Below are 17,054 nucleotides of genomic sequence, written 5' to 3'. Positions count from 1 at the left end.
GCAGTTGTACATAATTCTACAGAGAGAAGAAAATTCTGCCTCCAGTTACTATACAAGAGCCATTGGGAACCAAATTGGGCCAGAAGTTCCCTGCCTGCTATCTCTTTGCAGTAACATAGAATTTTAATGGGGAAAAACTACAGGAAATAAGAACACTTTGTTTAAAAATGTTCATAAAGAACACTTTGTTTAAAAATGTTCATAATGTTATTCAGTTTTAATATTTGAGTCTGTATATCTGTATGTTAATGTTGCATTAAATAAAAGGAAATCTGCAGTTGTACATAATTCTACAGAGAGAAGAAAATTCTGCCTCCAGTTACTATACAAGAGCCATTGGGAACCAAATTGGGCCAGAAGTTCCCTGCCTGCTATCTCTTTGCAGTAACATAGAATTTTAATGGGGAAAAACTACAGGAAATAAGAACACTTTGTTTAAAAATGTTCATAAAGGGAGAATAGAGGTCTTTTGATAGTTGTTTGATAATTTTATGCTTACACGTGTTCAGTAGCTGCATAGGGACATTAAACACAACATTGATATGAGCCCACACATGGATGCTCCAGCAGAGGGGGCTTAAATATTCATATGATGACTAGATTTCTGTTGTTTTATTTGCTTCTTTTCTTTTCTACCCAGAGTCCTAAGCACCATCAGATAGTTAACATTACAAGGTCTGTGATAGTGAACGTTTCTGAAAGTCTGGACACTAATTTTTTGTCCTGCCAGCTGGAAAGAGTGTGATACTCTGGCATGGTTTTACTTGGAGAAAAGTGTTTTTCTGATACTAGACTAAAACCTTTCATGCCTGCATAAATCCTTAAGGCTTTCTGAGAAGGATTGAGTGCTAAGAGCATTCAGCCTTGTGTAGGAAATTATTTTAGAGGAAGATGTTTTTACCTGTGTAATAGTGAAGCGTGGCGTTACTGGTGTGAGATTCAAGTGCAAGTGAAATCTCCTAAATTTAAGCAAGTATCTGCAAGGCACCTTCAGGCCCCATTATAGTCAGTGGCAATCAGAGCCCCCTTCAGTTGCTCATGCAGAAGCAGTTGCTGCCATTTGAGGTGCCCTGGTACATTTTTCATAGTTTCTTAATAGCTATCTGAGAAGTGTGAGAGTCGGTCCCGTGCCATGTCTGCTGACCACATCCAGGTGCAGGTTTCATCTGCCTAAAGAGAGGGAATTGAATGGTGTTTGAAATGCCATAAACTGTGCCCTTTGGCCTCCATCTGCCACTCCAGAAGGGCACAAATCTCCTGCAGTTCATGCATCAAGTTGTTCATCTCTGTGGACGTATCTGCATAAATATGCAGACATCCTGGATGCCTTTAGGCAGCTCCAGTGGTTCTAGCTGCCAGTGTTTAGGCAACTAAATGGCAGCCCCCTGGGTTGGTTATCTGCATCCTTGATGAGGCTCCATTGCCTGGTACCCCTGGAAACACAGGAGGCTCAGACACGTCACTCATGCACAGACACACTTGGGCATCTCACGCACCTCATGATGGGTGGCTGACTCCCACACATCCTGTCACAAGCGTGACTCCTCACTGAGCCTGCAGAGCTGCCTGGGACTTGGTCGGGAGAAAATGAAAAAACTGTGGAAAGGCTGAGGATGGAAGGAGAGAAAACTAGTTCTGCACATGTTACTGCTGTGCTATGCTCTGTAACTCAGCTGGTGAGACACGCTGTGGATTTGATCTGTGGTCTCCCAGTCCTTCTGCCTTATCTGCATAGCCACAAAAAGGCCACTGGGCAATCAAGCCAAGTCAGAAAGCTGCACTAGAGGGACGTCAGTAGCCCCGAGGCTTGATCACTGGGCAGCACCATCACAGTGGAATCAACTGTGTATCCTGAAATGGCTCAAATTACTGCCTTTCTGAGACAGCAGTAGGTACCCTATGTAACTGGCTTGTTTTCTCCATCTCCCTGGGCCGACATCATTTCCCAACATCATATTGCCTTTTCCTTTCCTTCGCTTCACCTGCGTTTGCCAGCAGTGCTGTCTTTGCCTATTAGCAGTTGTGTACCAGCTGCTGTGCTTTTTCTTTCTTTGGCAGTTTCCGTGCAGATTGTGCTTGCTTTTTTTTGCCCCAAACCTTTTTGGTGCATGTCAGCATTTTATCTGTTTGCATGCACTAGGGAATGATAGGAGCCATGATCTATTTGGGTCAGGGCATGTCTGTAACAATTCCAAAAGGAGGGATTTTCTAAGAATAAATTCTCCAGTGCCAATCTAGTTCTCATTCTTACCCACATAATATCTGTTAGCACCTTCTGCTATTTTTATACTTGTGAAACTGGGGTAGCATGATGAGTCTTTCTGTTGTTTTTGCTTTCTTCCAGATGAACTAAGTCTTGCAATTCTCCTGTTGGTTGAATAACTCATGGAAATACATAGCAAAGCAAGTAGTTTACCATCTGCCCCAAACTAAGGTCTGCAATCATATGTTTCAAGTCAGCTGAAGATTCAAAAAGGACTCTCTAAAAGGATGACATGGTTGTTTTCCTGAAAGTAGGACATAAATTTGATATTGAACCTAAGTAAATGCAGAGCTGGATGACCTTTGTTTTTCAGGCAGTTTGCCAGGTGTTCATTGTAGTCAAGAAAAATTTTCAACAAAAGGAAAAATTAATTTAGTATCACTGCCATCAAATCAACCTGTAAATGTTTCCGCTTTCAATAACTAATGGTCATTCTCTTGACTTATAAATGGTTTCTTTGAAAACTGTTTCCTTCTGCAGAATCTGATTGCTTTGCAATAAAACTATCTCCCTACTAAGTGATGAAAAAGGATAAAAAAGGTTTTTTCACCATATAGCATTAGGTTATCCTTTAAAATGAGCCATGTTCAGGAGATATTACAAGAGGCCTGAGCATGGCACATTTCTCAAAAAATAAAGCAGATGAAATCCAGACTGCTTGGTTCAGGAAAATCGGACCTGAACAGGGTGTTAAAACAGTGGTGTAATGGTAAATATTAATTCCTGTTATTAATTTTCTCTTTTACCATTTCTTTTCTTCTTTGCCTCTGTTTTGTGAGTTCTTTTACTCAGAGTTCAAATTAAAATGCAGGAGACAGGGAGTTTATCTTTGGACTTAGATGGTTATTATTTTCTTATCTATAGCACAGCTGCACGGGATGTGCCTCTTAGTTAACAAGGTGGAAAAATGGCCCTGAGTTCTAACTTTCAAGGTCTTTCAAGGTCCAAATCACCCAATTATGAAATACCAATTAATTTGGTTTTACTTATAATCCAATAACTATTCATGATTTGCACTGCGGGTTTTTTGACCTAATACCAGAACACCCAGACTTGTGAAGAAGAAGGAGAAAAGAACAAGAACAAATCCACACCCCAAATCCTCCATATTGTTACATATATCCCATAAACCTAATTTTTCTACATATTTACATATTCCACCCAGTGATATAACTTTTAATTACACAGCAACAACTGCAGTGTTATCACACAATTTAGGAAGCCTTTCCCAAGGCCTCAGGTCAAATGCAGTGTGCTTCTGAGGATCACTGTCTGTCAGCACTGAAAGGCTGAAATTCTCAGAGCTCAGGGTTCCAACAGTAAATTGTAAAAAGTAAGTAGCTGTTGGAATGACTGGGTGGGATGTGGTGTGTTGTAGCTGTGTATGTTCTTCAGCTGACTTCTCATTATCATGTATGTTTGTGTCTGGTATAGTGCTTAAGGTTATTCAGCATATTTTAGGTGAGCACTTCTATTGCCTAATTCCTATAATTTCATTCTTTCTCTGAGAGAATATTTCCATATATTTCTCAGCATCTGCCCTATCTTTATTCACTACTTGGGCATCCTGATACTAATAGGCCATAACCAAAGTAATTAATATATGTTGTTATCAGCACTGGTAGTTTTATAAGGAGTTTGTAGGGGTGTTTGATCAGTACATTATGACAGAAAAATAATTCAAAGGAGAAGTGCTGAACCAAAAAGGCTGCCCAGGGTGGGAAATACTCAGTGAATAGCCAGAATGGCTGTGCTCTCTGCTGGAAGCACCAAGCCTCAAGGTGTATGCAGAGCCAGTGGCAGTTTGTGGAGCTGTGGCACTGTGGCAACACTGGCATGGCCTTTAGAAAGGAGGAAGAGGCAGCTGTGGAAAGAAGAACAAGGTTCCATGTGTTGCAGAGCGTGGGTGAAGGTGCCAAGAGGCGGCAAGACAACAGGGATGGAGGCTTCCTGGCTATGCAGGAGCAGAGGCAGGACCTGCTTTTGTGGTGAGCGTGCATGTGGATGTGAGCCCAGGCCTCCAGTGCATGTGCATGTCCCTGCTGTAGTCACACCTACCCAGCTGGAAGACTCTTCTCAGTTGCTGTGGGAATGACACGTGCTTACTGCTGATCCGTCGTACAAAGGTTTTGAGCTTTTTATCCGTTCTTCCCTCATACATCACTAGTGAAAGACTGTTCTTACCTGGTCTGTCTTGACTGTCTCTCCTGTCCCTGGAGAGCAGTTTTCCTGTATCCTGACAGGCTTTCATCAAATCTCAGCCTTACTCTTCTCTTTCAAAACCTTAACAAGACTATGTTCTGTGAGGAAAAAGTAATGATTTGGGTCAGCACAGCAGAGAAACCTGAAAGAAGCAAAGCCCAGCTGGTTATTGATTGCATGAAGTGATGTGATGCTCTGCTTATCCTGCCTACCAGCCATTGCTTCTCTGTCCTCATGCTTTGGCAGCTTGTAACTCAAAGTAGTAGCAAAACTTTTTGCAGGAGGCATGATGTATTTATCTTTCTCTCTGCAGTGCTGCCCATATTGTAGAGCTTCTTGCGAAAACAATGCTAATGATAGTAACATGGGGAAGCACAGAGGCAGGGGAAGTCTTGAAGCATTAGTGATGCTTAAACTGCAGAAAAACTGATGCCAACAGGCAACAAGAAGAACACCCTGAAGGAAGGGGGGGAAAAGGTATTTTTTTTTTAGTCATTGGTTATTTAACAAATTTGAGTTTACAAGCTATAGGCCAAATTCTGTCTTCTGATTCTTGCTTTAATGCAAGAGGAGGGATCATGATTTATTCATGTTAAGGAAATGGGGTTTTTTATGCCAAGTTCAGACTACAAAGTGGTAGTTATTAGATGACATTCAGACTGGAGATTTCCCTTGAAACAACGTGAGAAAGTATTTATTTTCTGTAGTCCGTTTCCCTTCACAGATAGTTTCCTACCATGCAATATCCAACAGTCAGGAAAAAGAGCCCAATACTGTGACAGGCTGGATATGTAAATGCAGTATTCATACATAGCTTTACGGAGGGTTTCTTTTCCACGGTGTATGAACCAAACATCTCAATTAGATCAAGAAGGGGAAGACCTGGTTTTCATTAGCTGTGAAGACTTTCAGAATTACATTAGTTGCAGTTGATTAGATCCTATAATTGTATTTGCCGTGTGTCAGGATGAGGGAGTAAGGGGTTTGGGTGTGTTGAGGGGGGTGGTACCCAGCTCGTAGATCACTCCTGCAGGACTCGTGATTAGTTTCTGCTGCCTCAGTCTGTTGGGATCAAGCCCAGGGTTTTTATATTTCCCTCTCCAGAGCAGGAGAGAAGGTAGATAAAATGCACCACATGTCACAATGTTGGTGTGGGGGGCAGGACGGAGTTGGGTTTATTTTGCCTCCCTACTCCATGCTGCTGCAGGTGCCAAGCAGGACCCGTGGCTCAGTGGGGAGGTGAATCCAGAGGATATTCTGGACTGTCAAAAGCAAGTGGCATTTTCATTTATCCCAGCTCTGCTTCCAAGTGAAAGGGCAGAATGATGTCATTATGCTGGTCTCGGGGAGAAGTTGCAATGAAATTGTGCCACAGCGTGAGGCTGTGAAAAGGTGTGGTCTGTCAGTGCTGCTCCTGCTGCCCACAGGCCCACATTGTCTGGTCTGATGGGTCAGCCAAAGAGGTCAGCTCCAAAGAGTGCATCTGAGGCCCTTCCCAGTGGGTCAGCACACATTCATCCCCCTGGTTTTGTCCATGATTTATAGATATCTCCTCTCCTAATTCTAGGTGTCTTAAAGTTCACTGGTCTGTCAGAGGAGATGAGGTATGACCTTCTCAGCTAATTTTGAAGGTACCCTTCTCTCCACAGGCAGAAGTGAGTCTTTACTGACCATGCAGAGCATACAGGCAGCCAGTTTAGATTATTTGTACATGAGTGAAGTTAAGGTGGCACCTTCCCTCGAGGAACACGTGGCTGTGTTTCCAACTCGGAGAAAACAAAGATCACAGGTGGCACGGAATGGGGACACCAGGCATCTGGATAAGTTGCAAAAACCCTTCAAAAACCATCAAATCCTTCCTTATCTCAAACATCTTTTCATGAAAAGGAAGTTCTTTAGACAGGGATTCTCTTGTGTGCTGTGTTGGTCTTATCTTGACAAAAAGTAAACTCTTCAAGACAGGGACAATCTCCAGCAATGAAGAAGGCTCTGCATGTATGTGCCAAATACTTAAGAAAAGCTGACATTCCTAATGAGATACAAATGCTAAAAGGTTAAAAATTATTTTATTGAATAAGTTAAAGTGAAATGAAATTTGAGCTTGAAATAGCTTTTTACCTTTACAAAGCACATTGTAAGGTGAACGCTGTTTTCTTCAAATTGGTCTGTCACCAAGTTCAGTCACTGCTGCCTCTCTTGCTGTGGGCTTTTGTTTCAAGATTACTTAATCTTAAATATAACAGGCCCTTCCAATTTAATTTGTATTCTACCTCCAAGGACCATCACTTTGCATCCCTGGAACACTCCTGTCTTCCAGACATTTATATCCATAGATTTTATGATAGTATTGGCACTCAGTAATCTGGACTGTTTAGATTTAAAATTATTTTGATTAAATTTTTTTTAAATTGGGATGATCTTCGTGTGCTTCATTTTGCAGGGGGGCATCTCACTCGAGGCACATTAAAAGCCTGTACTGTCCTGACAGTTGGATACAAGACATTTTATTAATTTCTCATTTTAGGTAGAGTTATTCTCACTATAAGTAATAAAATTTGAGCAATCTAAAAATTCAGTACTAGTGAAAGTCATTTAGTCTTCTCCTGTGATGAGAACAGAGGTGAGATCTCTCAGGTGGGACCCTGTACATAGCATCTGAGTGAATGAAAGTCTGGGTTTAGAAATGTAAACATACAGAAGTGGAATCTCATTTTAAGTAGAAGTCTCTTTTTTTTTTTTTAGGAAAAAAAAGGCAATATTTCATTGGGGACAATCAAAGCATTGTGTTTTGCTGCTGCATATTTCGCAATCTTTTGTAATTTTATATGGTTGGGGTCCTTTGGAAATTGGAAGTAGCCTCTGGAAAAGTACCATCTATTTGTTGTATTTCATGGGCCTGATTCAAACACCAGTTTGAGAACAAGAATGATTGCCATGGATTTTAGAGGTCTTTTAGGTCAGATGACTGAGGCAAACTCTGTGTGTGCCTACTTCCTAGGCTAGGGGGAATTTCTCAGTTTCCGTTATTATTACCTGAGTTCGCAAGAGGGTTGCTCAAAATGAGGTTGCACTGCAAAAACTGGAAGGGGACTTGGCATGGTAGAATTACATAAACAGCAAAGTGCAATTATAAACAGGCCTTGTTTAATATGAAAGAGCATCTAGTTCCAGGAAAAGCAAAGCTATCAGAAGTAGTTGTGTCAGAGCTGGAAAACACTTCACAAAGACAGCTTTCATTTCTATATGCTCTAAAGTATGCAGTAATCGTGGTCTAATTACCTCACTGCAGCCAGAAAGCAATATGGGATATTGTGGGGGTGTGGGAAAGAGCATAATAATGCTACAATTAAGCTGTAATCTTTGGCATGGTCACTCAGCAGATAAAGCTTTTCTGCTGTCGCTTTTGAGACAGTCATTATTTGGCTGCTAAAGCCTGGGGAAAATATGTGGTACTGTTCCTAGGAACTGTTGCACAGAGGCTTCATTATGGGTTTCTTCCTCAGCAGCTGGCCAAGCCCAGCCAGTGCTCTGCATTTGAGAGCTGTGGCCTCAGCACTCCCCTTCTCCCTTTTTGTGCTTGGGGACGTTTGTGCTGCTGGTAGTGGGATGGGGGAACCCTATTAGCCACTGTGGAATGAATATGTGAGCTTTAAGTTACTGGTTAAAAACCTGTCTGCTCGGGGCCTGATTTATAATGGAAGCTGCCTTTGGCAGAGATTTGTGAGCGTATGATTTATACACAGAAAGACCTTGTGAATGTGGGAAATAAATGTGATGGCTCTGTGACAAGTTAGGTGCACAATTATGCATGTGTATTAAGCCCAGGATGCAGACTGTTTCACAGGGACATGACCACATTCACATGCAATTATGCTCACCTTCCTTTGAAAATCTAGTTTCACAGCCTGCTGGGAAACCTTGCTAGTGACATCTCTTATTTTCTGAAATTCTCCACCATTTTAAGAAAAGTATTCCACTGTCTTGAAGCAAGCTCTTGAATTCACACACTTAATTGTTCATAAAACTTTTCTGATTCTTTATACTTTCCCAAATTCCTTCCTTTCTGAGGAGAGGCTGCCTGCACTGCAGACTCGTGTGGACTTGCTAAAATTCTAGTAGGAATAGAAAGGAAAGAGTGGCAGGAGAAGTCAGGTCAACTTTGAATACATTAACCTTGAGGTGACGTGGTCTGACAAGGCATGAATGAGTTGCTTGGAGAATGAATGCAGATTGTGGCATAGATCAGCTTTTACTGCTGCAAGAAGCTTTTTAATTTTTCTGCAGTGCCACAGATAGATGGGTTCAGAGAGACTTGGTTTCCCTCTAGAAGATGTTAAGACTTAGAAGGGGTTAAAAGTGACCAGTGGTTTGAGACTGTTCAGTTTTGCATTATAGAGCACACACATCCTTTGATAAACCAGCCATGATTTCTGAAGAAGTAGGTACAGAGGGGAATTAGATCAGAACCTCATTATTCTGCTGCTTCGCAACGCAGAAACATGAACTATTTTGAAGGCTTATGGTGTGCACAGTCTCTGCAAGGCTCATCTGAAAGCCTGCAAGAGCAGTTCAGACCATGTCAGTAATTCCTTCCAGCATTAGGCTTTCAGGACCTGGCCTTAATTATGTGCACATCTGGTCTTCACTGTTTGGAGTAAGATGTGTCTGTCTTGGACTGTTCTCGTTCAATGGGTGCTGCCAAGCCAAGCAGCTCAAAACACAACTGCACCAAGAGCTTTAACCTGTTGTAGGAGAGGATTTGTCCTGATTTAGTGCATAGGAACCCCAAAAGCAAAATGCACTAGGTACTGTGTGAGAAAGGCAATCTTGGTCTTAAGGTTTGTGTAGTTGAGTACATTTAAACAGCTAGAGGCCAAAAGAAGGCATTGCAGATGCAGAAGCAGCAATTTGACCAATTACAAATACGTTTTACTACTTTTTTATAGTACATTTGAAGAAACTTCACAATCTTGGCTCCAGTGACAGTGTGGTGTTAGGAGAGGTTCTGCCAGGCAGCACTTCAGTCCCAACAGCAATCCTGTCGCCTACTGTCTCCAGAAGCATTTAATTGCTCTTATTCACTTAATACCAATATAAAGCAAGGATTGTGTTTGTGTATTCAGGCTGTTCCATAGTATCATCTGTTTTAATGTGGCAATGCCTGAGAATTATCTGAAATGTGTCTTTTTGATGAAATTTTGACATCTTTGTATTTATTTTACTAGTTCTCATGCACACTTATTCCTATTTTGATATCTTAATGTAGTCTTTGTCACCTATAGCAGAGATGGTTGCCTCAGAGAGCAAAGAGAACTGGGAACTGAGAGAGAAAGAGGAGCTGGAGTGGCTAGAAAGTTGGATATGTCCTGTGGTGGAGAAGTACGGAGAGCAGGATCTGTAGCACAGGGGGATTAAGGTCCAAAGGACCCACTGTTATCAGATGCCTACTCTGAAACACAAAAGATGGGGTTTTACCAAGTTAGAACAGCCTGAAGCATAATTTTGGTTGCAGTCAAAAGGCTCTTTCTCAAAACCAATCCTATGCACCACTCAGGAGTTAGCTCTGGTCAGGAACCACTCCTGGAAGATAATACAACCACCATTCTGTGGAGAATAAGAAAGTATAAGATTGTGGGCTTGGGCTGTACAAGACAATTATCTCCAGCATGTTTAACTTAATGCAGGGGGCCCAACATTAATGTTCAAAGCACAACTCCCACTGGTTTCTGCAGACAGGCTCCAAACCAGGACTTGCAGTAGGAGATACCTATGAAAAGTTTGACCCAAGTATTTTGCCCACACAAGAACAAATGCAGCCCTGTTGATGTCATAAAATGTGTGTGTAATGCCATATCAGGTTATGCTGTCAGGAATCCTCCAACTGTGGCAAGTTACAGAAAGGAGGCACTCAGGAGCTGCCTCCAGCTTCTCTGCTGTTAAAGCTCGGTTAGGCCACATAGCAGAAAAGGTCAGAAAACACATTCAGTTTAAAATCAATAGGTTTGAAGGAAGGTTGTTTGGGTGAAGGAAGGGTGCTTTATTTTCATCTTAACACAGTTTAGCATAGTGGTACACATAAGGTTGTATAGGAGCACAAATGGTGTTTTCCTGCCAGCGCCAAGGTATTTACATACAGAGAACAGTTCTGACATGGAAATGGCTCTGGACTGAGCAAAGTGCATCTGCCATGTCCTCCCCCATCTCTAAATGAGGTGTGTAGTTCGGTGTGAGCTTTTGTGGGTGCAGGAGTGGTGGATTGCCTGCCTTCAGATGTTTTCTTTCTTTCCTTCTTGAGGGTGTCACATACCTCAGGTCTCCAGTGGGATGCTAACTTCATAGAGAAAGTGTGTTTTCAGGATTCGGAGGAACAGAAGAGGAAAGGTTCTTGCGAGGTGTTAGTCACGTGCAGGACAATTTCTGCTGTTGCCTGGTTGTTGTAGCCCAGGTTTCTGGTCTGGTTCTGTGGTTGAATAACAGCATTTGCAGCTGGACGTCGACAAGGGGACATTAGCTTCATACTTCTCAGCCCCTGTCTCAGTTTGTGGGTCCACATATCTTGTACTTCCCCATTTTCTGGTTTAATGCAGCTCTCCGGGGGCTTGCTACCAGAGTAATAAAAATATAATATAAAAATTCCAACCTTCTTTCCCACTCTCCTTGCCCTGTCTGTGCTGTGGAGTGGAGGGGATCTTCCAAATCATGTCATCTGCCTGATCTGTTTTGCAGTTTAGTAGTGGATAACTGAAAGCACTGTTAGCCAGAGGGGTGGCAAGGGGAAGAGAGCAGTAGGAGACTGAGCAGTTCACAAGGGAGCCCTGTAACAAAGCTCGGGGGTGAGCCCATGAAGCACCTGGGCAGTGCCCCTGTTAGCCGAACACAGCCTGACAGCCCGGGACAGGGAGCCGCAATCCCCGCAGCCTCCACGAGTCTCTCCTGTCCTGTCGCGTTTGGCTTCTCACATTCGAAGGCACTCAGTTGTCAGAACAATTTAGTCTCTTGCCTACGCTCCATCTATAATTCATTAAGAAACCCAAAGAGGTGAAGCTGTTGACATTTCCCACTCTTCTCCCTCTGGAAGGCGTGGGCTGAGCGTTGTTTGCAGCAGGACATGAATGAAACTGCTCTAAACCCAGAAGCCAAGGGGGGAACGTGGTGGGAGAGGGACACGCTGCCATCTCCTGCCAGGACACCGGAGGATGGCATCTGCCTCTCGCAAGCACACCCTGTACGTGCACCACCATAAACTCAGGCAGGACATTGCTCAGAAAATCCTGGCCAGATCGTGCTCCTGAAGTGCACTGGGTCTTTTGGATGCTAGTCTTCAAAGGTGTTCGGGTCTCACTCCAAACTTCTGCAGCAGCTTCCCCACCAGTTAAAATTTACACTTCATGTGCTCCCCAAATTTGCAGCCTGTGTATCTGCTTCACTACAGATACAGGCTTTTTGGAACCAAAATTTTATTCTCCTCATCAAGTCAGGCTGAACTGCCTCAGCTCTGCTTTATCGCTGCAACAGCCACAAGCAAAAATAGCACATTATTCACCATGAAAGTGTGGGTTATGCAACAAAGTACCTGTAATTCTGAAACCACAAATATAATTGGGCATTTAAGTGCAATTTTGAGGAATGGCTACAGGCATCATTTATCATATGGGTTCCAATAATGGCAAATATTGATGTCTGAAAAGCAAGAAGTTCCCACAAGAAAAATAAATTGTATCAATATAGTGTAAAGATTAGTGTTCTGAACTGGTAGTGACTTTGAAATGGGAATGCAGACTATTGTTTAAATTTTGCCATTTAAATTTTGCCATAGATGAAATAACCGGGTTTCTTACCCAGGTGTTCCAGGCCTGTCACTGTTACTCTCTTTTAAAGTTCAGTATCCCCAACAACTTCTGTGGAGAGTTCTGTGGAAAGGGTACAGTGAAAGAAATCTTCATCTTTAAAGGATTGTCACACAGGAAAATCATTTTAACAAGCCCAAACAGTTCAACTGACCATTATTCTGTCTCAGCAATGTCTCTCTGCAAGGTTGAACTACTGGAGTCTGACAGCCTTCCAAGGGTGGACTGTTTTGAGCCCGAGAGATGAAGAGCCCCATGTGAACTCCATCTGTATCAGCAGAGTTTGTACCAAGCTCTGAAGCACCCTCGTAAGAGCCACAACTCCCAGTCCCCGAACGGAGAGATTCACCAGAGGGCAGCACAATATAATTTTCTATTGTAAAAGCAGGAGTTAAACATTTCAGCCGTCAGAGAGCTCTTAGAAATTAGCTGCTTGTTGTTCCATCATTATGATTTCAAAAAAATTTCTCTTTAAAGCTAGCCTCTGGAGCAGCTCCTAAATTCAAAGTATTAGGCATTGATGTTTTAGTGTCCAGGCATTCACCTAGTGGAAGCAGAGGGAGTTCAGGCAGTTGTGTTTTCAATGTATGTCTTTGCCAAGTTTCTGTCCAGGGCTGGTTGGGGCAGTTGATGGGGGCTGGTCCAGCCTCACGCATTTCAGAAACTCTCCTGTGTTAAAAGCACCAGCCTGGGTGAATATTATTTCAGCCTCATCTTTTGGGAGGCATTAAACAGAAGGAGCAAGCCCTCTGATGTCACTATATGATAAGGGTTCACAGAGGGTGAATCTAGAACCATAGAATCATATAATGGCCTGGGTTGGAAGGGACATTAAAGATCATCCAGTTCCAACCCACCTGCCAGGGCAGGGACACTTTTCACTACATGAGGTTGCTCAAAGTCCCATCCACCTGAACTGGAGCACTTCCAGGGATGGAGCATCCACAGCTTCTCTGGGCAACCTGTTCCAGTGCCTCACTACCCTCACTGTAAAAAATTTCTTTCTAATAGCTAATCTAAACCTACTCTCAGTTTAAAGCCACTCCCTCTTGTTCTATCACTACATGCCCTTTTAAAAAGTCCCTCACAAGTTTTCTTGTAGGTCCCCTTTAGGTACTGGAAGGCTGGGATGTTTTTGTGTTACAATTGTATTTACTTCTGATTGTTCTGTGTGCTGAGCAGCTTCTAGGTCCTTTAGCACTTTTGTCAAACTCTTGCCATTCAAGGAGCTACTGGTCACATGTTGCCTGCTCAGCTTCCTTCATTCAGGGCATCACCTGTCATCAGTCTGTTCCTAGTCATTACTCTGTTCTGCTTGCACAGGTGTCTCCAGCAGTCGCTTCCCCTGGTTCAAATGCCACTGTGTTTTTCTGTCCGTTCTGACCTCTTTCTCTCAACATACAGTCAAAGCATTTCGTGCTTTTTTCTTGTAAATTAACTACATCTTCTGCCCTTGGTCATTCCCTTTGCTATTTCAACTTCTGCCTGGTGGGATGCCTCGTGTGTAGCATCAGTCTTGTGCTTCACTCCTGACATCACACGTAGGTCTTCCTTGACTGACTGTTTCTGATCTCACTGCTTTTGAAGTTCAGTCTGAACTCCATCTGCTCCAGCTCATCCCAACACTTCCTAACTCTGTACTAAAGCCTTCAAAGATGCAGCTTTTCCATGGGGCTGCTCCCCATGTGTCCTTAGCTTTCCTTAGCTCAAATATTATCTTTAAATAAAGTCCTGGAGCCTTAAGAATATATCTTTAGAAAAAAAAAAAAAAGGCTTTTTATACAGTATTAGCTTAAGTTACGTTACTTAGTCTTCTGAGAAGAGTATAGTACCATTCTTCAGAGTAGGTACAAAATTATGAACTTCGTAGTAGAAATAATTTACATATCTTTCAAGACAGCTCTGTGTCTGCTCTAAAAGAGAATAAAAATGTGTTTCTGTTTTAAGAAAAAGATTTTTAAATCCCCGTTCTTTTTCTTAAATTTTTCTTTGACCAATATTTGGGGGGAAAAAAAAAAGTTTCTTTTTTTCATTTGCTTTCTTTTTATTTCTTGGGAAAACCAAGGAAGAAAAGACAACAAAAATGCTGAAAAGATATTTGGTTCAATTTCCTTTGTTTTTGCATTCCATTTTCATTTCATCATTTTTTTCCAAGAAAAAAAAAAGAAAATTAGGGGGTTTTGAAGGCAAAAGTAATGGACAAAAGAAATGAAAAGATTTTTTTAAGAATTTTTTTTGAGTTTTAGCGGGCAGGAAGTGTCTTTGAAAATTCACCAAAAAAAAAAAGTTTAAAAGGGAAGGACTTTCTATTCAACCCTCTTAACAATGGTTTGGAGCTAGTTAAGGCAGCCAGCACAGTGTGCCTTGTAATGTTTTCTAAATGAGGACAGTCCACCACCTTTACAGGAATCCATATCAATGCACAGTGCCCTTGCATGTCATCACAGAGGTCTTTGCGGGCATTACACCAAGTTTTCTTCTGACTAAATCTGATTCAGCTTCCCTTAAGGTCTCTCCATTTCACAGTCAGTGAAATGACTATGACTCAGCATAGAAATAACCCAACTTTGCTTTAAAATAAGGATGAGGCAGGGCTGTATCATCTGCCATATACATAATTTTAGAGTGATCTGCCACTGCTTTTAAATGTTTAATTTCACAGGCTCTGCCAAGATAACCAGAGAGGCACATTGTTTGGCAGTGGTCATCCCTGAAGAGCAGTGGCTCTTGGGTGTCAGGGGACAAGACTAACAGTAAGATGTATGTGCTCTGCCAAGGTGTGTGGCACCTATTCTCCCTTTGTATTTAGGGGTTTGGAGAAGTTACAGATTGTCTGCCTTTCTTGTTACTTGTCCAAACTAAAAATATTTAACTACACCTTGAAGTTTGTCTTTTCAGGATAAGCAACTTTTTCCATCTTGGGTTTGTTTCTTCCCATTTCAATGCCATTATTATCTAAAAGAATTTTTTTTTCAACAAAAAAAAAAAGAAGCTTTTATCCACTGTAGATAGCGTAGTAAGGTTCTTCTTGGAAGGCGTTCAGAAGTCTGATCCTGCATGGTTGAAATCAATGAGCCCATTTTATGCAGGGACAGAAATGTTACTTGTAAGAGCTACCCAGTCACATAACTTAGTTGTTAAGTATCTTCTCTGATTCACCAGATTTTCTTTGATCTCAAGGCCTTTTTCTGAAAATAAATCTTTTTTTCTCATGAGATTTTAATAACAGGATGGTGATATGTTTTTATATACAAGTACAATATTAGTACCTAATTGAATTTGTTTTTACAAAGAATGCTTCTGCTGCAAAGAAATAAATGTATGTACATACATATTTCCTACACAAAACATATATCTATGAAAATATATGCATTAAAGTAAGTCACTAGCGGCTTTAGACATTTTTCAATCTTATATTTGTGCTACTTTTTCATTCCCAAAATATATCTGCTCATTTCTTAGCCATCGTATTCTATTTCAGTTTTTATCAATCTTGAAGTCAGGCTGAAAACCTGTAAGTAGGCTTTGCATAACCTGTTCCCAAATTATGGAGAAATTGATACCTTCATCAGTGAAGAATTAATAACTTCTTTTTAATTTTGTCACATCAACAATGTATTGCATTAAAAATATGTACAGAATTTTAGAATATATTGTATACCAAAACTTATATGTCATAAATAGGGTTTACCCAGGATGTGTCCCCATGGGCTGCTGTGCTGTAGCGAAAGTTGTGTGTATTCAAGTTCTCAAAAAACACCCTGTTTACTTTGCTCTGTTGTTTTCTCAGACTCAGGTGGGGAGAAGCTAAAAAAGAAAGTTCAATATTGTTACTGTCCAGACATACTATTAAGAAAATAAGCATATCACACAGAAATAAGACTAGATCTTACCTGCTGTGAGAAAGGTTTTTGGGGTATTCCTTTCAGACACTTAGCTAGCTTATTTGTCACTGCACTTCAAGCCTTGAATCATGTGCAAGCAGGATAGACTGAGAGGGAATGAGGTGAACACCTGCTGCTGCTCTCTTTTTGGCTTGTTAACTTGGCAGAAGTTGTAGATGGTTTCAAAAGCTCACTTTTCAATGAAATTTACAAATATAACCACAAAATAGATTACTCTGTCCCTCAAAGTGGATTTATAAATCTTTTCCTGAAAATACAAGTACAGAGATGCTGTACTACCTTTTATTCACGTTGAGATTGTAGATAGGTAACAGTTTCCGTTAATATTTGACAAATCTGTTCTATGTTGCTGTCAGAAATGTAACTGCAAATCTCTTTGGCTGGCTGGCTGGCTTGTACTTGAAACTGGTTTTCGTAAGATCTGGATTTGAAAATCTCTCCTGCCAGACTTGTAGCTGTCAGATTCATTATCTTCAAAATTTCTCTTAACCTCTGATGGTGTTTTTTCTTTCTGCAGAAACAGAAGGTGCATGCAGCACAGATGTCAGTCTTCTTCAAGGAGTAACCTCTTCAACCCCAAGTGCTACCAGCTCCTGCTAGTACCATGGGGCCAGAGGGTGGTTTCTTAGGCAGTGGACAGATGCACATGATCCTGTGGGGAAGTTTGGCAGCCATGACAACACTCTTGTTCCTCACCTTCCTCATCTTCCTTTGCTCCAGCTGCAATGGGTAAGGCTCCAGGGCTTAATGGTTCTTGATTTACTTTGTACATAGCTTCATGTATGAATAGTTAGCAGGAAATACTGAGGACTTAGGTACAGAAATAAAAAAAAGGTA

The 17,054-nt window shown here is 41.6% G+C and overlaps 1 protein-coding gene across 5 annotated transcripts in view; it reads left to right on the top strand.

The window, feature by feature from the left end:
- Positions 1-17,054, top strand: part of PAG1 (phosphoprotein membrane anchor with glycosphingolipid microdomains 1) — a 112,428-nt gene that overhangs the window by 72,931 nt on the left and 22,443 nt on the right. For all 5 annotated transcript variants that reach the window (XM_032128211.1, XM_032128242.1, XM_032128227.1 and 2 more), the window contains one exon: positions 16,735-16,946. In XM_032128211.1, the coding sequence (XP_031984102.1) occupies positions 16,822-16,946 (125 nt within the window). In that variant the 5' untranslated portion in view covers positions 16,735-16,821. The remainder of the gene's footprint in view (positions 1-16,734; positions 16,947-17,054) is intronic.

The sequence above is a fragment of the Corvus moneduloides genome, chromosome 1, assembly GCF_009650955.1.
Source record: "Corvus moneduloides isolate bCorMon1 chromosome 1, bCorMon1.pri, whole genome shotgun sequence".
In the NCBI taxonomy this organism is placed as follows: domain Eukaryota; kingdom Metazoa; phylum Chordata; class Aves; order Passeriformes; family Corvidae; genus Corvus; species Corvus moneduloides.
This window is presented reverse-complemented; position numbering and strand designations above follow the sequence as displayed.